This window comes from Larus michahellis, chromosome 6 (assembly GCF_964199755.1).
Source record: "Larus michahellis chromosome 6, bLarMic1.1, whole genome shotgun sequence".
NCBI lineage: Eukaryota > Metazoa > Chordata > Aves > Charadriiformes > Laridae > Larus > Larus michahellis.
Window position 1 is genome coordinate 40,233,610 of NC_133901.1, and position 15,589 is coordinate 40,249,198.

Sequence of the window (15,589 nt, forward strand, 5' to 3'; positions counted from 1 at the left end):
GTAGCATCTCAGTGTATGACTACAATTCCTAGCAGTCACGTTAAGTCAACATTTACTTGACGATTCCTATATGAAGACAGATGAGTTTTCAAATTCAAGCATAATCCAGGAGGCTTTACCTTTAATAAGAATCAGAGAAGAACTGTATTACTATTACCAGTTGGAAGGGGTCCCGCTAAGCACTTACACATTGATATAGAGAGTCTCTATGTGAAATGTAAGATATCATATGTTGATTAGTCCATGAGCTGGAACTATGCCAATTCACAACTTGACATGACATGGTCTAGGTAAATTCTTGTGCCTTCCAGATAACAGAAAAGCATACAGAGCAAGGATTTTTTCCAAATGCTGATTTGCAGATACTTTTAAAAACCTCAAACCCCAAAATGAGTATGGCCATCTACTTAGCTTTAGTAATCAGCAATTCTTAAATTCAAAATCTCATTTACATGTTTTCTTTTGCACATTGACCACCACGCTCAAGTAAAATTTTAAATTGACACTATACTGAAACAGCTCAAACTTCAGAGGAATTTCCCATCGTATCTTCCTACCATATCAAGAACAGGAATTTAGTAGTTCAGGTTACTGGCTTTTTTTAGACAAGTGGTACCTTACCAACACACTCCAAAGAAAACAGAGTCCTTTTGTAGAGCACCTAGAGCCTGGAAATAAGTTCAGTCCTTCACTGGATTTAAAGCTTTATTTATAGAAAGTTCACTGCATTAATGGCAGCAATATTTGCATTGTATTTGAACTCAGCACTAATATGTTAATATTTACATTTAGATAACACTTAAAATAAAACAAACTAAACAGCCACAGTTTTAGAGCAGAAAGACAGACATACAAGTTACAGACAGACTTAATATTAAAAATAATCACAATTATTTCACTCTGGTTGATTTAGTCCAAAGGTCTACTATTTCTTAATCAGATTAGCGGGAAGTGTGGATTTGTCCAAGTCATCAAAATATGGATGGTTCAAGGCCATTTTGCCAGAAATTCTTTTTGCAGGATCATAAATTAACATTTTCTGGAAGAAAAAAGGAAACACATTTACTCCCTCATGAAATGGGAACTAAAATCATGTTAAATAGGTAGATATTTAACCACAGTAATTATCAAGTAACCATAAAGTTTTCCCCTATGTTCCATGATTTCTCACAGAAGGAGAGGTCATTTCCACCTGTAAGTTAGTAGTAGGGTCAGTAGTAATACATAATATCTCAGAAAGTAAAGAAACATTTCTTTCTCCCATTTAATAACCAAGCCTATGCATGTATCAGGGTACTATATGCACTGAACTAAATCCAGAACCAGGCATCAACTGACAATGATTATTAGTCTCAGCTTCTCAACTAAGGGAAATTAATAAGCTTTAGGCTGTAAAAACCAAAAATGCTTACAAGGACAAGTAGTCCTATGCTTGTTTTTTTAAGCTGACATTGAAGAAATTGATGTCAAATTGCTTCCACTCAGCTTGGTGCAGCAGTTTGCAGTTAAAATATAAGAGAGTAATCATTCAGTTACAGAATCCAGACAGGAAAGTAGTATTCAAGCAGTTTAAAAAAAAACGCATCTACAGTTTATATCATACAGCCAGGGGGCAAAAAGAAGAAAGGAATGAAGCATTTAGCAGTTTTCTACTAGACCTAGAACTAGCAAAGTCTCTGCAAAGTCTTTTTGCTTTTATTTCTCCTTACTAAAGGAAAGTCCATTTAGAATTCAAGTAATCAGGAATCTACCAGTTGCTTCCCTGCCCATCCGCACAGCAAATTTATCTTCCACAAAAAAAAAAAAGCTTAAGCAGTATTACTCTGCCCAGTATTCAGTCTTGACATTTAACTGTCTTTAGACTTCATCCTACAGGGAGTCTTCCAAGTTTATTTGAACCACTGAATTTGCATTTATGTTCTCTGAACTGCCAAAAACAACGCTACCTCTAGAATTAACCTTTTAAGTCCAATTTTACCTTAATTGACAGGTTCCCATTAGCTATATCCCAGGACAACAGTATCTATAGCTAATAACGATATCAAAGGTTCTCTCAAAATTAACTCAAAAAAGGGTAAACTTCTCTGAAAAGGGGACGCTGTGACTCTGAGGCTACAGCACTTCAGCTGATTGATTAAGTGACCATTTCTTCTGAGACGTCTGGAACGGTTTTTCCCAAAACTGAGTGTCCAAGAGACCAAAGCTTTTCATGACAGCCATTAAGTGCTTTGAAATGCTGGCCACAGAAGTCATTTAGCTTATGAAGGTCTTAAGACCTCATTCAAGCAGTTAGTCTTAACACAAAAATATGTAACCACTTTTCAAAGATAACTATTTTACATACTACTTCCACCTGCAACAATCTATAGAAGGAGAAATTAACATTTTCATTGACATATCTGAGCTTGTGCTCTAGACGAAATACTCACTTTTGTTGCCTTTTAAGACTGAAGCAGTAATATAACTTTAATGTGCCATAGGAAACCTAAAAGGATTCCAGATGCCTAAGAATTCAGCCATACCACTGTCACCAGGCATTAATAGGAAGCTAAAGTTTCAACATTTATTAATTTAAGGCAAAACTATACAAGATTTTATGGAATTTAATATGCTTTAGTATTGTGTAAACACCATATGAGGAACAAGTAATTTTTGCTAGTATTAGCAGCAGTCCAAAACATTGGTTTTACACAATGAAGCCACCGCTAAGCTCAAATGAGTACTTAGCAGGCCAGTTACATGACTACCAACAACATTCACTTACCCATTCAATCGATTTTAGTTTGTAAATACAATCAGTACCAATTTTACTTCAAACTGATTTAATAATGATGTCAGTGGACTCAGAGGAATTATTCCCAGCTTAAGTCAGTTATGTCTGTAGAACAATACTGCTACAAGGTTCACACCTATTCAAATCTATATCTTTAACAAATGTTCAGGTTGTCAGTCTGAACTGTGGCTCTATTCTCACAAAGAAAAATTGTGAGAAATTGTGGTCATTTGAGCTTCTTGGGTAACACTGTTTCCAAGTGTTTTGACAAAGCCATACCAATATAGGTAATAAACTACTTTCTTTGTGACTTCTTAAAAAGAAGAGCCAGATGCACAAGTAACTGCTGTACAAGGTTCCCCTTGTTCCAAGTGGTTCTGAAGTGAAACTTATTTTAAGACACATAGAGCACCCACCCCACACCCCCACATGCAAGTCTGCACTCTATAAATGCAGCTTTTGGATAAGTCACCAAGGTATATTCTTATATTTAGGGGCATCTAAGATCACACCAAAAATGTGACCTACATTAGTCCAGTGGCAGAGCTGGAAGAGCACTAAATAGAAAAGCCTGATGAAGATCTTTTAAAAATAAAAGCTTCATGTGGTAGTTCAACTGCTTGGCCACAGAACTAACTAGACACAAAAATATATCAATTAAAAGTTAATCCACCACAGCCCAAGAAAACTTTAAATTTAAAGGTAATTGAGACAGACACTACAGACTGACTTAAACTAAGCCCCTGGTTTCACAACTAATCAATAAATTCAGCTGTTTGCATCATTGCTTGTTCAGTTAATACCACCATGAAAGCTTAATGAAGATAAGCCCACCAAGATTAATTCACAGGCTAGCATAAAAGAAAAACATTTCCAACTGAATCAGCAGTCATACAGCCACACCATAATTAGTGCTGGCGCCAGGAAGGTGACAGCTACAGTTTGTCAGCAGGAGCCTTCACTTAAACCAGTTTGTAAAAGCTCCTCCTCACTTTCAAGTTGTACCTGGCTTATTAGTATAACGAAGCTGAGGCGTAATAAGAAGAAAAGTAGTCTAGTCATCTATTATTTATGAAAGAAGTGAGTCAATGTCACACAAGGTGTCACTTCTACGAGACTGACAGTCCATACCACTGCTGATAGTGCGAAGACCTTCATATCTTCATTCTATCCAAGACTGATTAGTATAGCTTTATGATAGAATAACTTAGTATAGCTTTATATAGAATACCTTTATATATTCTGGAGTATTTGAAACAACCTGTTCAGTTTCTTAATCAGCAGTTTAAGAAAGCCTACTTACAGACAGCAGATCGAGTCCATCTTCATCTAAATTTTTGACGTGTGTTCCCAGGCTGCTAGGTTTCCATTTTGGGAATGTGTTTTTATAGTCTTGCAGGGATTCCACTTCAGGCCATACCTCATTGTTGGGGGTACCTAAAGCTCTGTGCAAGCACAAGTGAAATACTGAGCAGTTCAGTCTAACATCCATAATCACTCCTGTGATTTTATTAAGTGCACAGCATTGTTGTGCAATGCTGCACAAGTAGCAAGGAAAGGTTCAGCCTGACATACCTGAAGATTCTGAAGAGCTGGTCAATCTCTGAGTCCCCATGGAAAAGTGGCTTTTTAGTTGCCAGCTCAGCAAATATGGTACCTATGCTCCATATATCTACAGGAGTAGAGTAACGAGCAGATCCTAGCAACACCTCTGGAGACCTGTACCACAGTGTCACGACCTATTGAACAAGGAAGGTTTTTTTGTAAGTTTATAGAATCAGGTCCTGTAATTGACTGCAAGCACAATGGCTTATTCATTTTTAAACAACATTCACTTTTTTAGTTAAAATAATAGCTAATGCTAGAAGTTCTAGTGAAAAATACTACTTTCAAACTTCATTTACAGATAAGCATATCTAACTCCATTGCAGTAGTTTCTACTGCAAGCAAAGCAGTTGCCTACACTCCTTCCCAAAGAGCAGGAAGCCTTTAGCACCAAGTCACTAAAACTCCAGTGCTTTGTGAAGTAAAAACACCCTTAAAAGACAGTGAGCAACAAGTTCTGGCTCATCTGATTCATTATCAAGGTAATAGTGGGATTCATAAGGTGCTCTGGAACCTTAGAGTAAAACTGCAGTCAGGGACATGGAATGCCATTTAATAAAACCAAAATACAACTTTTTGATACTGTTAGATTATGACTTCAAGAGCTCCATGATTCTTTTTTAGCTGTTTCCTAGTCAGTTATTCTAGGAAGCTAGTAAGCACTGTCCAAATCACCAAAACGATGTTCCAACTCACTCACTTCATGAGTGTATACCCGCACTGGGATTCCAAAGGCTCGAGCCAATCCAAAGTCTGCAAGTTTAATCACTCCCTTGTCATCTATTAAGAGATTCTGAGGTTTTAAGTCTCTGTGCAGAACTCTTCTTGAATGGCAGAAGACAATACCTTGCAAGATTTGATACAAGTAACTCTGTAGAAAGGATGAAGTGGGAGAAAAAAAAGAGTAAGCTTTAGTACAAGTTAGTGTTCTGCAACATAAAGCGTTCCCTTACATCATCTCTCCCTATAGTAGTAGGAAATGGAAATTCAAAGCACTGCAGATACTGAGTTAATATCATACAGACACAAAAATTAATTCTTTACTTAAACTTAGTTTTAGGCAGTTTAATTTCAGTAATTAAAAGAATTTGAAGTGCATTTGAAAGCATTTGAAAGAAAAACTCACATTCATCTTATTATCCACAGCTGCTTCTTTAACCTTTCGTTTCTCCTCAAGGAGTTAATTATACTGAAAATAAGAGCTGCTTATAGCTTTGTAGGTCATCTTCTTTAGATTAATTTCTCTTATATTAAGAAGTTGTCCTCATTACCTTAACACGTGAACATTCCAAATATTGGCCAGATGGAATAGTATCCAAGTATTTCTTGAGGTCCATGGAAAGGAATTCAAAGACGAGGTACAGTCTTGAGTCCTGCATAAGAACATCCTGAAGACTAAAAATTGAGTATACAATTAACTCCATTGCAAAATGCATGGACTCACAGTCACATTTCCCCTCTCAGCAGGGATACAAGCTGACATTTCCAGGTTCCTGTTATGAAAGCCTTAAAAAGCTTTCAGTCTTCAAAGACTAACAGACTTAGTGAGTTACACTGTCACCTGGAAAATCAAGTATATCTGAAATAGCATCAGACTGAGATAAACACCTTATATGCTTCCTCTTAAACTTTTGTTCCCTCATGCCTAGTTGATACTAGGCATGTCTAGTCTAGACATAACTAGTCTGTGTCTGATGACACAGGAAGTCTGAGGAAAAAATATTGCTGCTTTTTAAAAAAAAAAAAAAGACTGTGGCTGTTGGTGCCCAGCTTCCATTTGAAGCTGGCTTACTACAGCAGAGCCTGAATTACTTACTAGGAGGGTTTAGGGGGATATTTAATAGGAACCTAGTAGACACAGCAGGATTTGCACAGATTAATATCCTTAATAGATTAATAATCTTTAATAGATTATAAGGGTTCCTAAACCCAAGCATACATACATCGAGACACTACAGGGCTGGAACTTGGCCACTTTTAAGGCACATTAGAGATAAAGTATTTTGCTGCATCAAAGAGCAAGTAAATAATTTGTGGGGAAGACAATAGCTGTGATCAATTCCACATGTTAAGCAGTCAATGATGGAAGCTTCACTCATAGCTCAGATGTGCCAGTTGACACATGTGATGGCAACATCATAACACATAAATCTCTGCTACAAGACAGCGGGGACATGATTGGTGAGAGAGGCTCACATAAAAACACCAAGTTCAAGTAGTCTATTCCAAAGTAGCAAATGAAGTTCAGAGAGTGACTGAAGTAACAGCTTCAACCAGTTTTCATGAGGTACGCTGTCTCCATTCTGACAATAACCACATAAATTACAAAATCAACAAAAATTTATTAGATTCCTAGAGGCAGCACGAATAAGTCTTAAGTAGAAAACTGGCATAAACACAGGATTTGGGATTACAGCTATTTGCTGCTGAACAGACACTGTATTAAGCTGAGTAGCTCTCACTTCACTAGAATAGTGGAAAAATAATTTATCTGAAGGGACACAGTGCCCTTCAAAGAATTTAGCTAAATACCAGTATATGCATACCAGACTATATTGGGATGACGCAGCTCTTTTAATAAAGAAATTTCACGGATAGCAGTACATGGAACACCTTCCTCCTCACTTTCTAGACGTATTTTCTTCATTGCAACCACTTGGCCTGTGGTTTTGTGCCGACCTTTATACACAACACCATAGGTACCTGAACAAAAAGACAGTGAAACGCATGTAGGAAATACTAGCTTCGGGTACAGATAAGTCATTGGAAATAAGAACTGCTAACATAGGCGAGAGTCCTTCCAATCATGTATTTTTTGCTTCATTATTTGGCTTGATTACAAACTACCATTTAGTTTTGGCAGTTTAACCATGTAATAGTTTTGTTTGTTTAAAGCACACCACCCATCGTTTGTTAGGGCAGGGTACTTGGTAGCCTCAATGTGAAACTTGAATATTTGAAAGATGGAGTTGTAAAATCAGGTACTATTTGCATTTCAGGTTGATTAACTTTCAGGCAAGATCACCATACCTCTTCATGCCCAAAGGGTTATGATTTTGCCATTGATACATCATATTAAAAGGTTAAAGGTTCAGCTGCAAAAAAATTAGTGCTCTCTCTGCAATCAGAGATTGAGCCATCCATTGGGTAGATCTATAGAAATACCTCTAGCACAATCCTCAGTGCAGGAGGGAGGGTGGTGCTGTGGGTCTCAGCAGAAGCTAAAATTGGAACCAGTATCAAATCAATAATCTATTTCAATCATCAGTGTTCACCACAGAAGTAGAACCCTCAACAAACCAAGACATCTTAAGTATTCTCTTTTCACCCTTCTGGAAGCATTAATCCCCCAGATTAACCTCAAACTAGTTTCTTTCAGGAAGAAGTATTCACACACAAGGCTTCAGTTACAAAGCTTTGCTGTAAAATCCAAGCCCATACGTTTTGCAATTACCTCAGAGTAGCATACTGCAAATTCTCAAGTCTGCATAAAGCTGAAGCATTATAAGACACACCAGCTTCTACATTGAACATAGGCTAGATTTCCAATGAAAAGGGGGTTGTGGCTAACATCTGCATTGAAGCAATCCTAGTGCCTTATAGTAAATTAATGGTTAAAAGTCACTTCTCCACAGGCATTTACAATCTGCTCTTCCCCTTAAGAAGTGTAGTGACCAAATATAATCTGAGCAACAATCCACAAACCACTACCCCCTACCTGCAGCTGTGAGCAAGTTAAGCATACCATGCAGTACAACTTCAGGAGCAACTGGTACACAAGTTCATATAGAAAGGAATGGAGGAGCTTCCTAAATTGAAAAGCTGGTTTCAGGCCTCAGAACATATTTTTCCCCCCCTTGGAGGAAAATTACACCATTAGCCATCAACATGAAGGCAGGCGCTTCTCAACACTGATCAGTTGTTTCAAATAAACCATGTCATCTTCAAAAGATGGTCAGTCTGAAAGCTATACATACATATAGAGATAATTACTGCAGTTAACCACAAGCTTATTTTGCTAGTTAGTTGAATCTCAGTAGTTCCTCTAACAGTCAGAGTGCACAGAGCTTCTATGACACTTGATAACTCAAACGGTGGAGCATTACAAGGCTCATGGTTCTTTATACTTACCTTCCCCAATCTTCTCTATTTTAGTGTAATCATCCATTGCTATGGCTATCCCTGAAACAAACAGGAAAAAAAACCCATGAGGGTGAACAGTTGCTGTCCTGAACACAACCAAGTCACTGAAATTATGCCAGGTCTTTGGAAGCTAGTTTTGTCTTAGGTAATCGGGATGTAACACAGACCACTTACCGTTCTCCTCAACGGAAATACGGGTGTTTATTCAATGTCCCAACTAGAACAACTACACCCCAAAGTACAATTAAGCATCAACTCAGAGGAGAAAGATGCTTTTGTGAAGGAAGCTGCTCCAAGCAACCGAAAAAACACACCCTGCTCATTAGTTTTATGCAGTTACTCATTAGCAGGAACCCTACTACCTAAAGTCACAAGGTTTGATGTTAGCATCGTAGGGCAACACCTGGCCCATATAATTTGGAAGTGGCACAGCGCAGCCTTCGGAGCTATGAGCCCAAACTGCCTTGACGGGCACAAGGTCCCAAGAGGCGCTACGGGCACTGGGCACCTTCCACGCTGCCCTGGGCCTCCGTCATTGGGCGCCGCTAGACTTTAACAGGGGGAGCGGACACGTTCCGAGGGAACCCGTCGTTACCTCCGGAGGTTTCCGCGCTGGGGGCAGCCGCTCGCCGAGCGCTCGACCCCGGACCGCTAACGGCGGCCGCGCTTCCCCTTCGGTCCGGCTCCCGCCCCGCTGTCACAGGCCGCAACGCCTCGAAACGGCCCCCGGTGATAGGAGAAGTCGCCCCGGAGGGCTCGGGGTCACTGCCCGCCTCCCTCCCCCGGTCAGAAGGGGACGGGGTCCCGCTGCCGGGCCGGTGAACAACCCCCCCCACCACCTCCCCCCTTCCAAGCAACCGTTACCCGGCCGCGTGCACCCAACGGGCGCCGAGAAGCGGCTCCCCGTCCCCTCCGCCCAACCAGCCCCGGCCTGAGGTTCCCCCACCGCCCGGACTGGCCCCGCCGCTCGCCCTCACCCGAGGAGCCGCCGCCGAGCGCGCTGCCCGCCGCAAGGTCCTCCCCGGGCTGACTGAGGGGCGGGCGCGGCGCATTCGAACCGGCCGCCGGCCGCGTTCCGCCAATGGCGCCGCGCCGAGATGATTCAAAGCGGCCAATCAGCGCCCGCCCTGTCGCCGGCGCCAAAGCGAGGCCCAAAGGCGGCTTTTGCTTCCGCGGTGAAAAACGGCGCGGCCGGGCGCGGCGAGCTGAGGATACGTCGGGCGTCCGCTTGGTTCGCGGGTGCGGGGGGACGGCTGGGGGCGCGGGCGGGCCTTTTTGTCCGAGCGGTGCTATACGAGGGGAACTGGAGCAATGAATTGCGCTGGGACGGCGCTGATGGGCAAACTGGTCGCTGCTCCAATAGCACATTAGGCTGTTCGCATAGTATGGGGAATATAATCATATTTGGATCAAGCTAGGCTCGTGGCTGCAGCCCCTCCTTCTAATCAAGCAAGTCTTTTAGATTTAGATGCATAAATTCATTATTTCTGGCTGGAAGCGTGCTGATCTGTGAAGCTCTGCTGTGACTTTTGAAGCTCGTTTTAAAGTACACACATTAATAAAGGTCATTGGGTAACTTAATTCCCCAGAAGCCGGGACGTATTCAATTTGTCTGTAAGCAAATTAAAGTTTTGTACCCCTGCTCCCAGATGAAGAACAATCAGCCCCTGTGCTATCACAGCTTCCGAAAAAAGGGTTGGAGACGTAGCTAGAGAGGCACCTGCGGGCTTTGCTCAGGGAGTCCTCTGGCAGCGGCAACCTTGCTCCATCGGTACCCGGGGAAGTAGTAGTGCAATATGCTTACATTAAAAAAAAGCCTGGGAAAACACTATTCCAAACATTGCAAAATTGCCTTACTTAGAAACTTCAATGCTAAATAGATTTGCAAAGCAAATGTGTTCCTAGTTTTATAGGTCTTTCCCCTACAGGACGGTTTCACTGTGGATGCTGTGATGCTGCTGACCCACCCTGGCACCCCTTTCTCACCAGCACCGACAGTCCTGGGCCAACACGCTCCTGTGGAGACCTACAGTCCCTGCAGGAGCGAGAAACAAGCACCACTCCCCGTTGATGAAACAACCGCGTTTTTTAATTACTTCATTGCACTGGCTTACAACATCCTTGAAGGATGGCATTGCTGCATCTTTTAAATGTAAGCAGGGTGGGCTGCTGTATACCAAAACGTGCAGCTTCTCCCCTAAAAACATTTCTTTGGGAGGGTAATTCCAGCAGGCAGAACTGTTTGTGGTGCACTCCCTTCTTCTCTTCTGTTCTTCTCCCTTCTCTCTCTTCCCTAGCCCATGGCACGGGCAAGAGGCATCTCGTCTGAGTCCTCCCCGCCAACACACACACATTCCAGGGGTAAAAATCCTTCACTTTCCCCTCCCTCTTGGGGAATTTTTGCAGCATACGGTGCGCATGCTTGCAGGTTTCTGTTTACCTTGAATAGCGTATTCCCAGCACTCGCCGGAGATTTACCTGCCTAGAACAAGGCTTTCGTATCTCTGGGAAATCCCAGGCAGAAATAAGGCCTCACATCTTGTGCAATTCATAGGAAAAGAGTCCGACGTGCTCTGCCCTGCATGGAGAAACCCTTCCCCGTGTGTGTAACAAATCCAACACAGCCAGGACAGGCTCAGTAATGAATGTGGACCAACTTGCACCGCTCAGGCAAAGCTTTGTGGGCACGGTCCATGGGCCTGACCCTGCTCGGGCAGCACCCTCAGGCGGTGCGTGCTCCACAGCTTGAGGGGGGGATTGCTCTCTATAGCCATCACAGGACCGGAGCTACTGCTGCCTACTCTGCCGGACTAATCCTTCTCCAGAGACCTGAGGAAGGCGGCCAAAGTCCACCTTTTCCTTCAGATAAAAAGAAAACATGTCTGGGAAATCCCAGATGTATGGTAACCTTAGTTAACTTGGGGGAGGGAGGGTAGCAGTATCATGAACATTTAGTATTAAAAACTAATATAAGTTATATTAAAATATACACATATTATATTTATATATAAAACATGCAGTGTCTGAAAGTACTGAATACACTGTTCTGAATTTTCTTGAAAGCAACATTTTCTTTTTTTCCCAGTTTTAACCAGCTTTAGTTTAAATATATAGAAATATTTCTTAGTTGTGCTAATATAGTAATTTCTTTTGGACACTAACTGTTTGTTCTCAGAGTGCTCGCTGAATTTTCAAATGCTTTGAGAATACTTCTTTTTCCATATATCCCATTGTCTCATAAGTTTTGAGTGGTGAAGACCAGGAGGCACCAGAAGAAAAGCTGGTCGTAGGAGAACATCTCTCTCTTCCACAGGAGGCCGGTAGCCTTACTTCTGTTTCGCACGCCAGGAGACTGCTCCACGAGCCAGCGGCATACAACGCCGCGACCTGCAGGTAGCAGTGGTCCCCTCCACTGCTGCCTGAGATGACAAGTTTAGCCTTTTTCTGATACATTTAGAAAAAAACTAGGAGGTGGGTGGCTTTGAGATCCGTCCGATTGCTGTTGCACTCATTGCCCCTGCCTTCGCATCTGCCTCAGAGCACAAATTGTGCTGGCTTAATTACAGGTAAGCGGCTCAGGGAAATTATTTTACTGCGGTCTCCGTGTTCAGTGGACTAGCAACTGTGTACCAACACCTTACAGGAAGAGGGAATGCCGTTGCGTGCAGTGGTTTCCTTCAAGAACAGCGGAGGTTGCTCTGCCCTTAGTGTGTGCGAAGAGTGCTCAGTGGCCATGACGGTGGGTATTCACCAAAAGCAGCTTACACCAATTTCAGCTTGTCCCTGTCACTTCACAGCATAGTTGTGCATGACATGACTCCGCATACACCGACAAAGGTTCTCCATGCTCACTGTTATAGTTTCAGAAAACCCATAACAATTTATTGTCATTTAGACAATTATTCTATCACCCAATGACCCCTCCCCATCCGGAAAGGGGAACTGGGGAAAGCAAGGAAGCACGAAGTTTGAAATATAAATAGATTTCATAGCATAAGACTAAATAATTAGCAATAATACTAAAGAATCAGTATTAATCCCAATACTAATGTAAGATATACCAGAATTATAGTCAGCCAATTCTATCATCAGGAAGCTGTGCACTCCCAGCAGTGGACCGTAAACGTCGGACTCTGCGAACGCAACGGCTTCGGGTGGAAGGGAAGGGCTCAGGGGTCCGGCACCGGGGCAAGGAGTTTCTCTGGACTGCCACCATCAAGGGAGAAAGAAACTACACAACAAACTTTTTAATTTATATAGAATGTGATGTTCATGGTATGAAATAATCCTGTTGGCCAGCCTGGGTCAAATGCCCGGGCCTCGCTCCTTCTCAGCCCTGCACCTGGCAAGGCTTGAAAACACTGAGACCTTGAATCCCGCGTAGCCTAGCTGGCTTAAAGTGAATATTTTCACAAATTCAGACACTAGAGTCTTCCAAAAGGGGAGTTTTCCCCAGCATTAGAAGAGAAATTAGTCCTGTGTCGCTCAACCCAAGACACCCACACCCTCCACGCTCACTTTCTCTGACCCTCTCTAAAACAGTAAGCTCTAGCTAGCTTGCTTGTAAGGCAGAGCACATATAAGTATAGACCTCTCTTGGCATTAATTTGCCAAATATCAGTCTGACATTTCTGCTTACCCAGTGTTTCCCTCCCTCTCACTGTTGTCTGCATATCCTTAGGATATAAATCATGTCTCCTTTCTGACTGGATAGTGCTTATCTCGGGCTGATCGTTGGTTTAGACGTGGCAGAAGCTAATGATACTGCTTGAGACAAGCGATACAACTGCATTTGTATTTTCTGTGGTGTTTGAGGGGATTCCCTGTTCTGCTGGTAGGAATAGGAGCCGTGAGCCTGCTGATGGAGAGAGAGGTGCAGGTGTGGGAATCCCTAGGACTGCTGCTCTCCTTTACAGAAAAACGTAGATCCAAGTGCAAAACCGAGGGAGAACTCAAAGGCAAACAACAAAGGAATCTAGATCTACCCTTACAATACAACATTAACCACCATTTTTCTTACATAAACAGGCAAAGGCCACGTATATTAAAACCTCTTTGGCGTCTAAAACTTCCACTTCCTTGAACTGCAGCGCTGTTTGTACAAGGCATATAGGATCAGACCTACAATGCCAAGCTTGGATTATAGAATTACAGTTGTATTCACGGCTAAGAACCCAATGCAATACTCTGAACAACTCCTTCTATGCTGAGCAGAGGGCAGCTGCAAGAGTCAATATCGTCTTGTCTTTCGTGTATCAATCATATTCTCCTCAGCAATAACATCACTGTGAGGAAGAGAGAAAGTGTATTCTGTCTTTTACATAATGATGTGATAAAAAAGGTCAACTGGTTTGTGAATACCAATGAGGGTATCTACAACAGATTGCGTTCACTGTACTCAGCAGCAGTTAAATACAAACATTGATGGGCCTCTTTCAACATTTATTAGAAAAAATAATAAAAAAAAAAAAGCGCCTTTTGTTTCTCTAGAGCATCTGGGCAAAAATCCAGGCTCCGCTGAAATCATTGGCAAAACTCCCACTAACTTCAGTTGGGCAAAACTTTCACTCCTGCCCCCTGTAAAACCAACCTTAGGAAAAGGGGGCTGCTTCCTGATTTTCGATTTTGTATTTCAGATGGCTTACAAGCCAGGAATTAAAATGGCAAATCCCAATAAACTGCTTTGTAATTGCTGTTTGGATGTATGAGAGTGGGAGAGGTGCATTCAGGCTAACATTTGGAGTTCAGCTCCCAGCCCTGATGCGGACGAGCAGTCCCCCATGGTGGGAAGAGGCTGGTTTCGAGGTAAATGCAGAGGGCTGGTTAGCAGCAACCTCCAGCCGAACAAGGCAATCTGAAGCCCCATTCCCTTAGGAGTTGTCCAAATTTAAGGCCCTGTCAGTACAGTCATAGCAATATAACTCTATCAACAACCTTCCTCAGGTGGAGACAATTACACTAGCTGAAAATTTGTTTGCTGGTATAGCTGTTTCATTTCAACAAATAATACTCTTTTTTTCCAGTTACCTCAGGTTTCCTCTGTGCTCTTTATCTATTTATCCTTTTTTCATCTTATGACAGCCACCTGCTACTGTGCTCTATCAGATCAAGCGCACCGCAATAGCACATTTAAATTCCAAACCTCCGTCAGGGAAGCCTGACCTGAAACCTCTCCTGAAGTGAAGGAGGTGAACTTTTTCTTCCCTCCGGGTATCATTCCAGCTGCCAAAAAAAGAAGGTATACTCTTCCAGGTGGGAGTGTGGATAAGACAAGTGAGGTAAGAAACCTGGGGTAACGGACCCTGGATTTACACGTACACATCACACTTTGATTTGTTTTAAAATTCTTCCTCCTATCAGTTGAGTGAATAGAATTACAAAATGCTTCTTGCTTCGAGTAAAGATGATTTTTTTCTTTTTTGTCCTAAGGTGTTATTTTTATTTTACAATCTGCAAATTCCCTCTAAGTTTTATCATTTTCCTTCCCATAGAGTGATGGAAGGTGGTATGGAGTGATGATGCGGTAGGTGAGTTGTACAAAAATAGCACTTGCCCAGCCACAGAGCTGCTAATTGCCACTGCCATCGGTAAACATGACCAGCCTTCCTTCACGCTTTCTTTTAGCCAGCGTGGAGGTTGTGACCCTGTTTTTTCCCATTTTCTTCATCTCCTGGTGCGCTGAGTGGGCTGAGGAAGTGAGTCACATCCAAAATAAGAGGGATAAAGACATTCGGGGGGATTAAATTCTTCGTATGAGACACAGCCAAGGTCTTTAGTTAAATATTTTTATTTGCTTCTATATACAAAGAAAAAAAGTATACACTTTATAGAGAGGGCGACAAGCAATTAGTTACACAGTATCGCAAATATGTATAAACACCTATAGTCAGTTTATACAGCTGGGTATTCACTTTGTAAAGTGCACCTACAGCACTAAGACCCTTTACCTACAGCACTTTACCACTATGGTGGTAAAAAAGTAACTGGTTTAAGCTGTTATCAGCAATATTTCTAGATGAATTAGTGCTTGATAGCATTTGTTGTGTTTAACCGCTGCTAATTGGTAAA

General features: G+C 42.1%; 1 protein-coding gene across 1 annotated transcript; it reads right to left on the reverse strand.

The window, feature by feature from the left end:
- Positions 1 to 693: 693 nt before the first annotated feature.
- CDK1 (cyclin dependent kinase 1) lies at positions 694 to 9,585 on the reverse strand. The gene is made up of 8 exons (XM_074591269.1): positions 9,499 to 9,585; positions 8,510 to 8,560; positions 6,925 to 7,081; positions 5,650 to 5,773; positions 5,079 to 5,249; positions 4,349 to 4,512; positions 4,077 to 4,218; positions 694 to 1,039 (listed from the first exon to the last, which is right to left on the reverse strand). The coding sequence occupies exons 2-8, from the start codon at positions 8,544 to 8,546 to the stop codon at positions 926 to 928; spliced, it is 909 nt and encodes a 302-aa protein (XP_074447370.1). The 5' UTR covers positions 8,547 to 8,560; positions 9,499 to 9,585; the 3' UTR covers positions 694 to 925.
- Between the last annotated feature and the right edge of the window lie 6,004 nt (positions 9,586 to 15,589).

Coding starts and splice junctions, on each gene's coding strand:
- CDK1 (XM_074591269.1), bottom strand. CDS start 8,546: ATGGATGATTACACTAAAATAGAGAAGATTGGGGAAG. Junction 5,774..6,924: donor CGTCATCCCAATATAGTCTG/GTATGCATATAC, acceptor CTCAATTTTTAG/TCTTCAGGATGTTCTTATGC. Junction 4,513..5,078: donor TGCGGGTATACACTCATGAA/GTGAGTGAGTTG, acceptor CTTGTTCAATAG/GTCGTGACACTGTGGTACAG.